The following is a 14,514-nucleotide window of genomic DNA, read 5'->3' as shown; positions in this document are numbered from 1 at the left end:
CGTTATTGAGAGATTATCTAAAGAAAATGGTGGCAACGGTGAAGCCAAACGTTTATTACTAATAATTTGCGTTATATATGATTCATGTTAATTGTAGTATTACATACATGTAATTATTTTTATACATGAATATGCTGCGTTCTATCTGCCATGTCACGTTATCTGAGAATTTGGGATTATTTTAGCAACCTGTACTAAACATGAATCTGATATTAAACACGTTTGTATTTTTATGTTGTGTAATATATTAGTTGTTAATTAGACTCTTTATGGTGTCTCTAGCAAATGGCGGACGACGCCGGTGGTAGAGGAGGTTTTCGCGGAGGTTTCGGCACTGGCGGCCGGGGTCGCGGTCGTGGTCGTGGCAGAGGCCGTGGAAGAGGCCGCGGTGCCCGGGGAGGCAAATCTGAGGATAAGGAGGTAAAATGTCCACATATTTAGCATTTCTTTGAATTGTCATAGGTTAATACTTCATCACAGATGCCAAAAGTGCAAATGCATTTATGCATTTTATACTGAAAGTGTCAATTTCTGTGTATTATCAGTACAGGATCTTGAGTGTAGAATATGTTTGCACATTAAGAGCTGCAAGGTTTTATTGGTTTTCAGCTGTACTTGCATGTTGGATATCCACTAGATCAGGGGTAGGGAACTTTTCACTAAGGAGCCAATTTAAAAAATAAAAAAAATATGGTTGATGCATTTTTTGAAAGTGCCATAGCACAAACTAATAATTTACTGTTTTGTGCTGGCTTTCATAAAATTACTGAAGTTTACAGCTGAACATGAAAAGTTCACTTCCCTTTTGTGCTGGGTCAAGTCATTGTTATTCGTGTACACAGCGTTTCATAGCAGCTTTACAGAAAATCATGCATTAACAAAACAAATAATGAAACCGTAATATCTACTAAGTCTTAAGATTGATCATTGTGTAGTTCGATTAGATATGATTGGGAAATGTGTATAGAAATTAAATACGTGTGTGTGTGTGTGTATATATAACCCCATTGTGCAAGCCGAAGGCGAGCGACTGTGCAAGGAACAAAAACTCCATCAGATGTTGGTTAATGGAGAAAAATAACCTTGGGAGAAACCAGACTCACTGTGGGGGGCCAGTTCCCCTCTGAATATATATGAGCTGCGTTATGCAGAACGGACAACAAAACGGCGCTGCGATTTGCAGAAAAGTACAGTGAACACCCCCAATCAACACATCAATCTTAAATGACAGACAATTAAGTAAATCAGACCAGAAGCTTTTGCCCTTAGGACATAACAAGAACAAGTGTTCCAGAGTCTCATCAGCTGCCTCACAAAATACACACAGGGATCTACTTCCAATTTAAACCTCTTTCTAAGAAAGTCAGCAACCGGATATATTTTATAAATCATTTTAAAGTGAGTCTCTTTGACTTTAGGGGAAATGGGCCATTTGATGAATTAGAAATGTGGGTTATCTATGGACAAGGCATTCATATTTGGGACTTGTACACACAATCCTCTATAATAATCCAAAAAATCATTAATAATTTGTTATTACATTTACTGTCATGTAATTTTGGATTAACTGTAATAACGGTATTGCTTTTATTATATTCTCTATAAGTGCGGTTAAGATTATACTTGAGCAAAAAGCTCAGCGTATGTTCAGATCTGCGCGCGCGCGCGTGTGTGTGAGACTTATCATGACTCGCGGTTTGGTTATTTCTGCTCGTGAGTTGTTAATTTGTGTGCACAATCATGTTTTTTGTGCTCAAGTTTGGGATTTGCAAGTTCTGCAGGTTTACATTTTACGTGCGAACTGTGTCATGGTGCTCACACTGTTTTAATTCACTTGCGCGCTGTGTTTATGCGCTTGCGCTGTTTTGTCCAACATTTAAAGCTATATTAAATGATCCATGTGTGAATGGTGAGACACCCAGCGAGCCACTTGATTTTTTTTTTTTAACAAAGAGCCACAGGTTCCCGACCCCTGCACTAGACTAACTAATAGGGCTGTGTATTGATACAGATTATTTGATTCTGATTTACAAGCTTTCTATTCGATTTGAAATAGATATAAAAAATAATTATCTCCACTAATGCCGTTAATTGTACAGGGGGCCTTCTATATAAATATAACTTTTACAAATTGTTTTGTCATTTTGGTCACATTTTGGCTTTTAAAAAAGAAGCAAATCGATGAATTCAATAAATAAAATAAAAAATGGTGTTGATAATGTGTACCATTTACAAGGATTTACAATTATTTGTTGAACACGTGCTAAAATCGGTACTGTCTCTTTAAGAAAACCGGCATTTCTAATAGCCTCTGTAAGCCATTGCAATTGCGTTACCTCATCTGTGGTACGCATGATTGGAATTCAATTACAACTTTTACATTCAACATGCATTGAAAGGATCTCTGTGCTGAATACTTCACAACTAAACTTCACAATTACTGGTGAGGGAAATCTAAACATTTACCAGCTCATTGTCAAATATATACATTGTAGCCACATGGCACAAAATTTGGTTGCAAACTTGGGTGATTACTTGGCATTTTAGTGGAGGTATGGTGCATGGGGTATAAGGTTGATCTTGGGATTTAAGAATCGAGATCGTTAAAAATGAAGATTGCGATCCATTAGAAAATCGATATTTTTACCCATCCATATTTACTAACATGTTGCATTCCTGTACTTCAATTTACACTGGCTATGTCCTATGATGATAACAATTTTTCGTTTTTCATTTAGTGGGTGCCCGTGACCAAACTTGGTCGCCTGGTAAAGGATATGAAAATCAAGACCCTGGAGGAAATCTACCTGTATTCTCTGCCAATCAAGGTACTAAATTTGCAAGTCTTGAACTCCGCAACGTGTTGTGATGATGCTTGGCTCTTTCTGAAACTCAGCCATTGTATTTTTCATAGGAGTCTGAGATCATTGACTTCTTCCTGGGATCAGCACTGAAGGATGAAGTTCTGAAGATCATGCCCGTCCAGAAACAGACTAGAGCTGGGCAACGCACCAGGTTTAAGGTGACTTCCTATTTTTGCCCTATTGAATGTTCAATACTTGTCATTTAACTTTGCAGTCTATTGGAAAACTTGGGCCCTGACACATTTCCTCAAATTTTACAGGCCTTTGTTGCTATCGGTGACTACAATGGCCACGTTGGTCTGGGAGTGAAGTGCTCCAAAGAGGTAGCCACAGCTATCCGCGGAGCCATCATTCTGGCTAAGTTGTCCATCATTCCCGTCAGAAGAGGCTACTGGGGTAACAAGATCGGCAAACCACACACTGTGCCATGCAAGGTAAGATGTCTGTTAAAGCCTCTGTTTGAATTTGAACATTTGTTCTGATTGACTAAACATGATGTTTCTGCTTAGGTGACTGGTCGCTGTGGTTCAGTTTTGGTACGGCTCATTCCCGCCCCCCGTGGTACTGGTATCGTGTCTGCTCCTGTACCCAAAAAACTGCTAATGATGGCTGGTATCGATGACTGCTACACCTCTGCAAGGGGATGTACCGCCACCCTGGGCAACTTTGGTATGAGCCTTTTATAGAAGACTGATGTACAGGTTCTCCCTGCTTTATTAGCAAGTAGAATATATTAAATATAAACCACTGTTTCTGAGTTGACAACTCCTGTGTTGTCATTGCAGCCAAGGCCACCTTCGATGCCATCTCCAAGACTTACAGCTACCTGACCCCTGATCTCTGGAAGGAGACCGTGTTTGCCAAGTCTCCTTACCAGGTATGACATTTGTAGCATTTTTATAGTTTTCAAAGTGTATTTGATTCTTTGAATTAAAGTTTATCTCTCTTGTTTCAGGAATTTACTGATCATCTGGCCAAGACTCACACAAGGGTCTCTGTTCAGAGAACCCAGGGAGATCTTCCAGCAGCCTCCTAAACTTTGTACAATGGTTTGAAATAAAGTCCAGACAGAAAACCCATCTATGAATGCGTGTTCCATTGTTTGAAACTTCCCAACTTCAATCAAAAATATATGTTGAACTTCTCTTAAAAAGATATGCTAGGAGTAAATAATTCTAGAATGGGTTTTGGATTTTTAAGTTTTCAATATGAGATTTCTGATTAAGCTCACTTGTTGCATAATGGCCTCAATGGACAGACAACTTTCTGTCCATTGGTAAAATTTAGGATTATGGTAATCTCTCATTTGAGAGGGAAAAACAATGGTGGTCTCTGGTAGAGGATGACAGTGGATTTTGCTGATACAGATAAATGAGATGGTGGAGAAGGCAGATAACCAATTAATTGGCCGATCGTTTTTAAGATCTATTTATAAAATGTTACAAGTTTTTCTGATGAGCATTTAGAGGCTACACAATCTTTTAGTGTGCGTATATATATTTATGTGGTGGCGTAGTGGACTAAAGCACATAACTGGTAATCAGAAGTTTGCTGGTTCGATCCCCACAGCCACATTGTGTCCTTGAACAAGGCACTTAACTCCAGGTTGCTCCGGGGGAATTGTCCCTGTAATAAGTGCACTGCAAGTCGCTTTGGATAAAAGCGTCGGCCAAATGTGTAAATGTTTAATTGATTAGGTTTGTTATTGAAAATATATCAAGTCTGAGACACAGTGTGCTGATGGAGCATGTTGCCAAACATGTTACCCTAAGCTTCTATTTATAAAACTTGATTATCTTATCAAAATGTGCATTGAAGTTAGGTTAAAATTATGGAAGAATAATGTCAATTATGACAGATTTGGATGCAGCAAATCCCCACGAGACGTCAGTGTTTTTATTTCACTTTAAGAGGCTGCTGTTATAGTGTAGAATCTGAAGTGTAACTCAAGTAACATGAATAAAATGCAAAAATCATTGTTTATATTTGAGATAACGTGATCGTTCTAAAAAGCAACTATCGGCACAGTTTAATTGGTGAAACTGATATATTGATTGACCATTAGTGAGTCTCTGGTTTTACATCTGCTGGCATTATGGCTTCAAGTTAATGTTGGCAGTATAATTTGTCCAATTTCTGTTACATCACTTGAAATATAGGCAATCCAATTTTAGTGCAATGATCATTCTGGTTTGATTAGCTGGGTGTAAATTCTGGACCTCCACTATATAGTCAGTGTAAACCTGATCTAAAGGTGCTCAAACAAGAAGCCCGTTTATTACAATCATTTTCACATCATTAAAAATCTAAACGTGCTGGGCAAAAAGTTCTTGCCTTGAATACAAGTATCGCCTGTCCCGTCCATATTATGATCCATAAAGTAAAATACAAGGTACAAGCAGCTTTTCTGCATCTCAAGTGCGTGTGTAATTTAATTTCTTCAAAAATTACATCCTTTAACCAATTATCTAAAAATAAAACACTGACTTGACCTTTAAAACAACCTAAAATGTGTAACGCAGATCTTAAGTGCAAAGTAATAAACTTCATTTTTCCATATCAAGCCAAAACAACCACTACAAAGTCACTTTTGAATAACTTTATTTTACACTTTGATACATAGATGAGAGCGAGATCAAGCAGAGGAAATGTTATGCCTTTTCTGTCTCTTCCATCATTCTCTCCTTCTGTTTCATCAAACACTTTCTTGCACTGGCGTATGCACCAAGATCCCCATCTGGAAGACAAGAATAATGTTAATAACCTGAAAATGAGCCACTGTACATTGAAATACATGAACGTCATTTTTGTTTCATTGTCAACTGTAAAGCATTCTAGAAAAATCACCGTAACGGCTTTTCTCACGGTCAGGTACTATCTGTCAATTCTTGCCTGTTTCAAGTGATATTTGAAATATACTGTAGTATAAAATATTGCTCTCTAAGAGTTTTAAAATCTGCATGTTTCAAACAGAACTTAGTTTTGCATATTACATGTATCAGGATGATAGTAGCGGACACTCACAGCGTGATTGAAAGGACTTGGAAACTTGATTAAACTGCTGCAGTTCTGTGCCACAGTTCTGTCTGTAACTGTGTCCCTCTCGCTGCTGGCAGGCCCTGAGACGCTCCTGGATTGCCTTCACAATCTCCTGATCCACTTTACTGCAGAAACAATATAATAAATAAAAGATTACTTCATGTGTGCCAGTGCAGAAAAGGTGTACCTCATAATATATGAACTTGATTATGTCATACTATGCTTCTAATGTTAATACTAGGCTTGCATTTCCTCAAAATATAAGTGTTAGCAAGGCAAATTTAGATTTTAGGCTTAAAGGTGCTGTAAGCGATCTTCGCTTTCTGAAGCTTTCACATGACTGACCTGTTGAATTAGCCACGCCCCCTCATTCCAAAACCCCACCCTCCAAACATCATTTTAGACCAAAACTGAGCAAAAGAGCAGCATAGTTTCTTCCTGTGGCTGTCAAATTCAACAGTGGCACAATAGCGCCCTCACCTGACAAACATGAATAATAGCCTCACTTCAAACACAACACTATGAGAACGAGCAAATTGATTGACTGACAGGTGGAAAGCGTCAATGTCTGTGATTCTGCAGACACATTCTTGTTTGCTGTTTACAAAATCTACAGCTGTCACAGAGACCAGTGAGAAATCTCAGGACACTTATTTCATTAATATCTTGTTTTGTATACTTTTCCATGAAAAAAATCACTAAAAGCACCTTTAAAGCAGATATGCTTTCTCCTATCCCAGCTTTATATGCAGAGACAACTATAAGTAAGCCATTAATAGGTACATTTTCTTGTAAACACTGTGTCTCTGTGGCACTATGAAAACGTAATTTTTTTAGCGACCCGTCTCAAGAGAGACATCAACATTGACTCGACCAACGACGCGAGTTGGGGTCAGTACTGTCTGTTTGATCAGCGGCATACAGGGTTTTTTTTTTGGAAAGCTGTTTTTGAAAACAACCTTTATTTTTGCAATCCCGTTTGGTGGCACAGAAATGTCAAACTTCAGCTTTTAATTCTGTGTAAATTAAAACATGCATGAATGCATCAATATTTGAAAGTCATGATACTCAGCACAAGTCTTGTTTTACTTAACAGGGTCGCACACCGGACGTGTCTGGTGGACGACATGGCGAATTCTAACATTTAAAAAAAATATATGAACGTCCACACGCCGCCGCTTGCCATTTGTCCGCGGCGCCTAGCTACAACTTTGAAGGCTGCTCAAAATTCTGCAGCGCCATGGAGTACAAATCGCATAGCTTGCCATTAAATTTGACCCAAATAATGATCAAAGGACACAGATTATTTACTCTAGCCATCACCGGATAATATATTGTGTTTCTTTCATATAACCTACACAACGTATTTTCAGTACAAGTATGTCTTTTTGTGGTTTGACAGCTTGAATGAAACCTATTCAAGACATATGAAACGTTGCTCTGGTCATCCTGAAAGAACGGTGTCCTGAACATCCAAAGCCAGCAAAGAGTTTGCAAAGCAAATCAATCAAATACAAACTTGGACTGTGCCGAAGAGCAGGTTTATTGACACTTTTGAAAAATATTAGGTTAAGACATAAGGGAGGAAAGCACATACATAGTGCTCCCAGTGTGTGTGTGTGTGTGTGTGACACGCTGTCGCTCCCAGACGGGAGAAAAAGTTATTTTGAAAGTTTTGTCTGTGTGATCTAAGCCGCGAGTATTTTATTAAGTGACAGTTTTGTTCTTTTGAACACATGGGATAGAAACGTGGTTTTATTCGCATATTTTTTTAGCAATATTTTGATTTAAATGAAATTCGCAACTTGGATGGAAACATAGCTATTGTGGGTTACATTGCTGTGAGATATATCTCTATGAGAGTGCAGCTTTCAGCTTCTCCTCACCTGCACATGTGATTGTTAAGCAGTTTAAATAGCGCAGTTGTTGCTTCAGAAATGTATCAAACGTCTCGTATGCACTGTTCCGTCTGTTTGCTCTACGAGTAGATCGCACGACCCTGTCGCAAACGCTATGAAGGATTTCAAACCCTTATCAGCATGTGTGTGCACTGACCTGACAAGCGAGTGACTGGCAATAAACAAAAGTATGGAATTAAATAGGTGCCAATGGGACTTGAATTTGAACATGTTTACTAGAAATTGAATAAGCAGTTTGAACTTGAACTACATCAAAATTTAAATTCAAATGTAGGTGGCATGAATTCAGATTGTTTCTTTTCCCCTTTTCTTCCCAATTTGGAATGCCCAATTACCAATTAGTGACTCGCCTCAATCCGAGTGGCGGAGGACGAATCCCAGTTTCCTCCACGTCTGAGACCGTCAATCCGCGCATCTTATCGCGTGGCTTGTTGAGCGCGTTACCGTGGAGACATAGTACGCGTGGAGGCTTCACGCTATTCTCCGCCGGCATCCACACACAACCCACCACGCGCACTACTGAGAGCAAGAACCACATTATAGCGACCACGAGGAGGTTACACCAACGTGACTCTACCCTCCCTAGCAACCAGGGCAATTGTTTGCTTAGGAGACCTGACTGGAGTCATTCAGGACGCCCTGGATTCGAACTTGCGACTCCAGGTGTTGTAGTCAGCGTCTTTACTTGCTGAGCTACCCAGGGCCAGGTTTTATATTCAGATTCAGGTAAATTGGACGAAGACATTCAGGGTACTAAGAAAGAACAATCAAGCTTGCATGTAATCAAACGTAGCTCACAATTCACATTTACAAGACGAAGGGTCTGCTGTGAAATAGTGCCAAGATGGGATCATGACTGAACGCGAGTCACCACCTCTCTCTAGTGTAAGTTACTTGTTCTGCCCCGATGCAAACTCCAGACGTAATTAGTGCGATTGGTAAACAGGCTGTTCGATGCATTAAATAGATGTTTAGCAGTCATCTGATGTGTTTACTTTTCATTATCAGATCAATGTTTGCCACTAGTGTTGTAACTACAAGGCAGTTAGCATATCTTTGCTGCTGTTTTTCATCATTTCATTTTTTATTAATGCTCTACATAACATCCAGGGGATACATTCATCTTTTCTGACCGACCTTCCAATCCAGACCTGACCTATTTCAAGTTGGATGTAATTCAAGTTCAAAGCCAATGAAATGGAGAGCACGTAAGAGTAGAGAAAGGCATCGGAAATTTGTTTTAAAATGAAAACATCACCCACATCTCACGAACCGCTGCCTGTGCAAATCAGTGCAATAACTGGTGCAAGCTCGTTTTTCATGTTTTTTTTTGGCATACTATCATGAATAAACTCTCCCGTTGGATCGTAGTTTCATTCGGACACAAATGATCATGTGTTTGATACACCTAGTCTGTAAACAGTCGTGTTTGTGCGCTAGACATTAGTGCATGCCCTTAACACGCATATATCGGTCTCTGGCGTGCGTCACTGTGCTGCCGCAGTTTAAACTGAACTCAGAATCGATTCTGATTCTTTTTAGAATCGATTCAGAATCGTTTGAGAAAGAATCGAGCTGAAGCATCGCTGAAACAATTTTTTCCCCCACCACTATTAAAACGAACATTGATTTTTGTCATTTTTAGGCCATTCTTACTAATGGTATTATGATTATTTCTGCAAAAACTTGTATGATGGCCAGTTAAATACTTTGGTTACCTGTGGTGAGAAGTTTGAATCGTCAGAATTCGCCAAAACTATGTTTAATACATAACAGAATTCAGAATATTTGAGTTTGCAACATTAGTAACATTTAGCGACAACGCAGTACTGGCCCAATCAACCATCAACTGGCCCGAAACGTTCTCACAATGGCCCTGGGACAGCCATATTAATTTTTGTGGATGTAACATACTAGTCTCTCCTCCACTGCATTTCGGCTTCATAGTAGCACAGGTAATCTCCTTCCTGGCATTCGGTCAGCTCTGGAACACGACGGAACTTCTGATGGAAGTATTGGGACTTATTGCCCTGGATGCCCTCGATAACACCTGGTAGCACATGAAACAGAATCACAAAATAAGAATCAGGGGTTACAACCGGTTTTCGGTGTCCTGTCATTTATTTGGACTATGGACCTGGCAAATAAAAAAATAATAAAATAAAGCCCATTACCTAGAATGACAATAAACAAAAAATTAAGTGAAACTAAGTGAGGTTTATACAGAAGGCTCTCTAATGGTTATTTTTAGGTTTTATTTTTATAACCACAAATTTGTAGGTTCCCAGAACGTTGCAGGGAGGTTTAAACAGAACCTTCTATGATGGTTGTTTAGGTTTTATTTTTATAACCACAAACTAACGTTCCCAGAACGTTGCAGGGAGGTTTACACAAAACATTCTATAATGGTTGTTTAGGTTTTATTTTTATAACCACAAACTAACGTTCCCAGAACGTTGCAGGGAGGTTTACACAAAACATTCTATAATGGTTGTTTAGGTTTTATTTTTATAACCACAAACTAATGTTCCCAGAACGTTGCAGGGAGGTTTACACAGAACCTTCTATGATGGTTGTTTAAGTTTTATTTTTATAACCACAAACTAACGTTCCCAGAACGTTGCAGGGAGGTTTACACAGAACATTCTATAATGGTTATGTTTAGGTTTTATTTTTATAACCAAAAACTAACGTTCCCAGAACGTTGCAGGGAGGTTTACACAGAACATTCTATAATGGTTGTTTAGATTTTATTTTTAATAACCACAAACTAACGTTCCTAGAACGTTGCAGGGAGGTTTACACAGAACCTTCTATGATGGTTGTGTTTAGGGTTTATTTTTACAAACAAACTTCCAGAACGTTTTATATGGGACCATTTTTCAGTACAACTAATACTCGATACAATATCATCTGGGTGGATCAAAGCCGATGTAAACAATATCAAGTGCACAGAGGATCTTACCTCTTAATGTGGTTACTGGCAGATCGACAGAGTAGTAAAAGAGCTTTGACAATATTAACGCTGGATTTGGCAGTGCCGATTGCTTATCCACCACTGGAGTCTGACGGGGAGGCTCGGGATACACATCTTTATCGTAATCTCGCGGCATTTTCAGGCATAAACTAGAAGGGAAATTTCAAAACACCTTTACTCGACCTTAAATCCCCACATTGCGCATGCGCTCTTCATACAACATGGCGAAAGGTCAGCAGCGATGAATTAACGCGAAGGAAAAACGTGTCTTTATTGTTTTTGTGGCTCTATGTTGTAAATGTAATGGTTTTATATGTAAAATCGTCAAATATTGTTTTTATTCTTTATTTCATTGATAAATGATTAGGTCAAATGTAAAAGGTTACACGCAATTTTGTCTGCCACTAGTTTTCATTACATTGATTTCATGAAATAAATGTACAACGGTGCATTTGAATAAAACTAAAAAACAAAAGGCATTTATTTGTCTGTCATCATCACATCTTTAACTAAGCTGACTGAACATGATGAGAAAGCACTAAAACCTTAGTTAACCAGAGCTGGTTAATTGTTCTGCACCGTATCAACAATAAGAGAGCGCGTAACGGTCAACTAGCATGTTACGACAGTAAATAACTGTTTACGGATACGATACAAATGAACAGGGAGAGTCGTAAACTGGCATCTGCATGTCGCAAAATACCTCTCTTATAAAACGGCTAGTTTATCGTAGTGAACTAACACATAGTTCACTCCAAAATATTTAAGATTAGCAAAAAAGTGTTCATTTCGTTTAGCGATAGACTAGACTAAACTAAACGCAGAGGTGATATGAGAGGTGTGGGTGAGAAACAGATCAATATTATAAGTCCTTTTTTTCTTATAAATTCTCCTCTTGCTCAGTATGTGGCGACATACTGCAATCACCAACAACAAATGAAAAGAATGTGAAAGTAGAGATTTATAGTAAAAAAACGACTTAAATATTGATCTGTTTCTCACCCACACCTATCATATCACTTCTGAAGACATGGATTAAACTACTCGAGTCTTATGGATTACTTTTATGCTGCCTTTATGTGCTTTTTGAGCTTCTAAGTTTTGGACCCTGTTGACTTACATTATGAGGACCTACAGAGCTGAAATATTCTTCTAAAAATCTTAATTTGTGTTCTGCAGAAGAAAGAAACTCACACATCTGGGATGAAATGAGGCTGAGTAAATGATGAGAGAATTTACATTTTTGGTTGAACTATCGTTTAATAAGCTTATATTGCCTGTAAACTCTAATATTTTTCTGTTGTTACTTTTTGAAAGTATTTTAGAGGCTGCTTAAAGTCTGAACTCCTCTTTAAAGACCTACATATAAAGACTTAAATAAATAGCTTGCGTGAATTAATATGTAATGTAACTTTTGACACTTTTATAATGTCTGTAGAGGTCACTGCCAGTAAAAAGGAACCTGTTTAAGGATTTTTGTGAGGAATTCAATTATTGCATTTTTTTTTATGTGTGTTGTGTGTTAGAATGACATGCAGGATTATAAATAAAGACAAATATCAGTCAGAAATAAAAAGAAATAAAGTGCATGAACTGTAAGAGGAATTTACACCCCATCTGATCTTTAAAACACTTGGAATTCTCTTTTATTAAAAGTGAACAACAATTACAAATACCTGTTATAGTAGTATTTATTATATTTATTATTTTAGGCCTATATCCTCAAACGCATGCTATGACATTTTTTTTTAACAGTGTTAAATTAATTAAAATAATTTTATATTACTTATTTAAATAAAATCCATCAAATTGAATTGAGTTGTCTTTAACTAAATGAATATATATATATATATATATATAATTTCATTTAAGATAGAAAAAAAACACATAATAGGTCTTATGTTGCCTCATTGAACTCTTTTATTTAGATGTTGGATTTGACAGGCGACAGCAGCACCCATTCTTAAATCATTGTATATGAACATTGTCATATGATATTTCCATTCTAAAGTTAATACACATCAGATTAATATTTGCAATGACTGTCCTTTCCAGCCATGTCAATTCTGGGCAAATTTAACTTTGTCTATGAACTTTGAAAGTCATGGTGACAATGCCATCAATCCCAGCTTGAAGTTCATCATCCTCCTGGACACTTGACACTCCTTTGGGGGTCCCGGTGAGAATAAGATCACCTTCTTCCAATGATATAATCTCACTGATGTAGTTTATGAGGTATGGAATAGAGAAGATCATCTGAGATGTGCTCCCATTCTGTCTCGTGATATTGTTCACCTTTAACCACAGGTTGATGCTCCCAGGGTCTGGAATCTTCTTCTTGGGAATGAAGTCACTGATGGGACATGAGGTGTTGAACGCTTTGGCCAGGGTCCACGGAAGTCCTTTGGACTTGCATACCTCCTGAATGTCCCGAGCTGTCATGTCCAGGCACAAGACATATCCAGCCACGTGGTCCATGGCTGAAGATTGGGCAATAGCCGTTCCTCCTTTACCAATGACCACGCCGAGCTCAACCTCATGGTGGAGATTGCTGGAGTAGTAGGGAACCAGAATGGGAGACCCTTCCCTGATGTAAGCAGAAGTGGGTTTCAGGAAGAGCACAGGTTCGGTGGGAATGGCGTTTTTGAGCTCGATGGCATGGTCTGCATAGTTTCTTCCGACACAGATGATTTTCCTTCCCCATTCCCAGAAACGAGCGATATTCCTTGCGCTCATTTTCGAGTCCGACACCTGGTAACCGGAAATAAATGACCTTTGATCGCTTCACACGGAGGCGTTAATTGCCTACAATACGCAATATGTAAATCTAGTCCTAAGAAACACTGAAATGTATCTGATGCTACTACATTTTCCTAGACTGGCATACATTTACAGTCGTTAATTCCAGAAAGCATCATTGATTTTAAAGCAGGTCGTCACATGACATTCACAAAACCCGAGAGCGAAATCGACAATATTACTATGGCGAAGGCTTAGCTTATGAATATTAATGAATTTCCTATTTTTATTTTCAAAGTACTTTATTTTCATGAGTGTTTACATACATTATTGCCAAAGCATCAGTACTCTCAACAAAAGCAAACTAATAAATAACTACAATAATAATAATAATTAATAATATTTTTAATTTTATTTATATAAATAAACAAGGTGACAGTATTTGTAATAATAATAATAATAATAATAATAATAACAGTATTAAAAAATATTATTAAAAATTAAAATAGTGTAAACATACAAGGCATCAATGATCACTTGGTCTTTATTTATTTGTGCATTAAATAATCAGAGAACAATTAGGAATGCACTAAAATACAGGAAAATTGGGGGGATATTAAGAGTAATAGATAAATAATATAATTTATTGTACATTAATATTAATAATTTATATAAAAAATAACATTCTCAGTCAGAAAGAAAAACATGGTCATACTACTTTAGAAATGTGTTATTATGAGGGTAAGAGATTGTATGTGATATTTTTACTGAAAAGACTTCGTAACTGGTTAAAGAATCAAGTAATTTGTTTTTATGAATAAAGTATTTTACACTTAACAACAAAAAAAGGAACATTAGATCAGTCCATTTCTAACAGTCTACCGCTCTACAGCGGAAGCTGCGCTCTGGAATATTAATGAGGGTGTTAATGACGTTGCTTGTTGAGCCGTCCAATGGCGAAGTCTTGTTCCTGAAT

The 14,514-nt window shown here is 37.8% G+C and overlaps 3 protein-coding genes across 3 annotated transcripts; 1 reads left to right on the top strand and 2 right to left on the bottom strand.

Moving 5' to 3' along the window:
* Positions 1–259: 259 nt before the first annotated feature.
* Positions 260–3,943, top strand: LOC127648386 (40S ribosomal protein S2-like). Its single transcript, XM_052133050.1, has 7 exons — positions 260–420; positions 2,739–2,828; positions 2,915–3,022; positions 3,125–3,298; positions 3,374–3,533; positions 3,650–3,741; positions 3,820–3,943. The coding sequence occupies exons 1-7, from the start codon at positions 286–288 to the stop codon at positions 3,898–3,900; spliced, it is 840 nt and encodes a 279-aa protein (XP_051989010.1). The 5' UTR covers positions 260–285; the 3' UTR covers positions 3,901–3,943.
* LOC127648387 (NADH dehydrogenase [ubiquinone] 1 beta subcomplex subunit 10-like) lies at positions 3,817–10,994 on the bottom strand. Its single transcript, XM_052133051.1, has 4 exons — positions 10,788–10,994; positions 9,737–9,872; positions 5,889–6,028; positions 3,817–5,601 (listed from the first exon to the last, which is right to left on the bottom strand). The coding sequence occupies exons 1-4, from the start codon at positions 10,933–10,935 to the stop codon at positions 5,516–5,518; spliced, it is 510 nt and encodes a 169-aa protein (XP_051989011.1). The 5' UTR covers positions 10,936–10,994; the 3' UTR covers positions 3,817–5,515.
* Positions 10,995–12,681: 1,687 nt separating this feature from the next.
* LOC127648011 (acylpyruvase FAHD1, mitochondrial-like) lies at positions 12,682–13,756 on the bottom strand. Its single transcript, XM_052132568.1, has one exon. It carries the CDS (start codon positions 13,533–13,535, stop codon positions 12,876–12,878), a length of 660 nt encoding a protein of 219 aa, XP_051988528.1. The 5' UTR covers positions 13,536–13,756; the 3' UTR covers positions 12,682–12,875.
* Between the last annotated feature and the right edge of the window lie 758 nt (positions 13,757–14,514).

Source organism: Xyrauchen texanus, chromosome 8, assembly GCF_025860055.1.
Source record: "Xyrauchen texanus isolate HMW12.3.18 chromosome 8, RBS_HiC_50CHRs, whole genome shotgun sequence".
In the NCBI taxonomy this organism is placed as follows: Eukaryota; Metazoa; Chordata; class Actinopteri; order Cypriniformes; family Catostomidae; genus Xyrauchen; species Xyrauchen texanus.
This window is presented reverse-complemented; position numbering and strand designations above follow the sequence as displayed.

What these genes read in the sequence shown, in the direction of transcription:
- LOC127648011 (XM_052132568.1), bottom strand. Translation starts at nt 13,535, where the DNA reads ATGAGCGCAAGGAATATCGCTCGTTTCTGGGAATGGGGAAGGAAAATC.
- LOC127648386 (XM_052133050.1), top strand. Translation starts at nt 286, where the DNA reads ATGGCGGACGACGCCGGTGGTAGAGGAGGTTTTCGCGGAGGTTTCGGC. An exon ending in TGTATTCTCTGCCAATCAAG is followed by an intron (nt 2,829 to 2,914) that starts GTACTAAATTTG and finishes TATTTTTCATAG; the next exon opens with GAGTCTGAGATCATTGACTT. An exon ending in CGCCACCCTGGGCAACTTTG is followed by an intron (nt 3,534 to 3,649) that starts GTATGAGCCTTT and finishes TTGTCATTGCAG; the next exon opens with CCAAGGCCACCTTCGATGCC.
- LOC127648387 (XM_052133051.1), bottom strand. Translation starts at nt 10,935, where the DNA reads ATGCCGCGAGATTACGATAAAGATGTGTATCCCGAGCCTCCCCGTCAG. An exon ending in GCCAGTAACCACATTAAGAG is followed by an intron (nt 9,873 to 10,787) that starts GTAAGATCCTCT and finishes ATGTGCTACCAG; the next exon opens with GTGTTATCGAGGGCATCCAG. An exon ending in CAAGTCCTTTCAATCACGCT is followed by an intron (nt 5,602 to 5,888) that starts GTGAGTGTCCGC and finishes CTTGTCTTCCAG; the next exon opens with ATGGGGATCTTGGTGCATAC.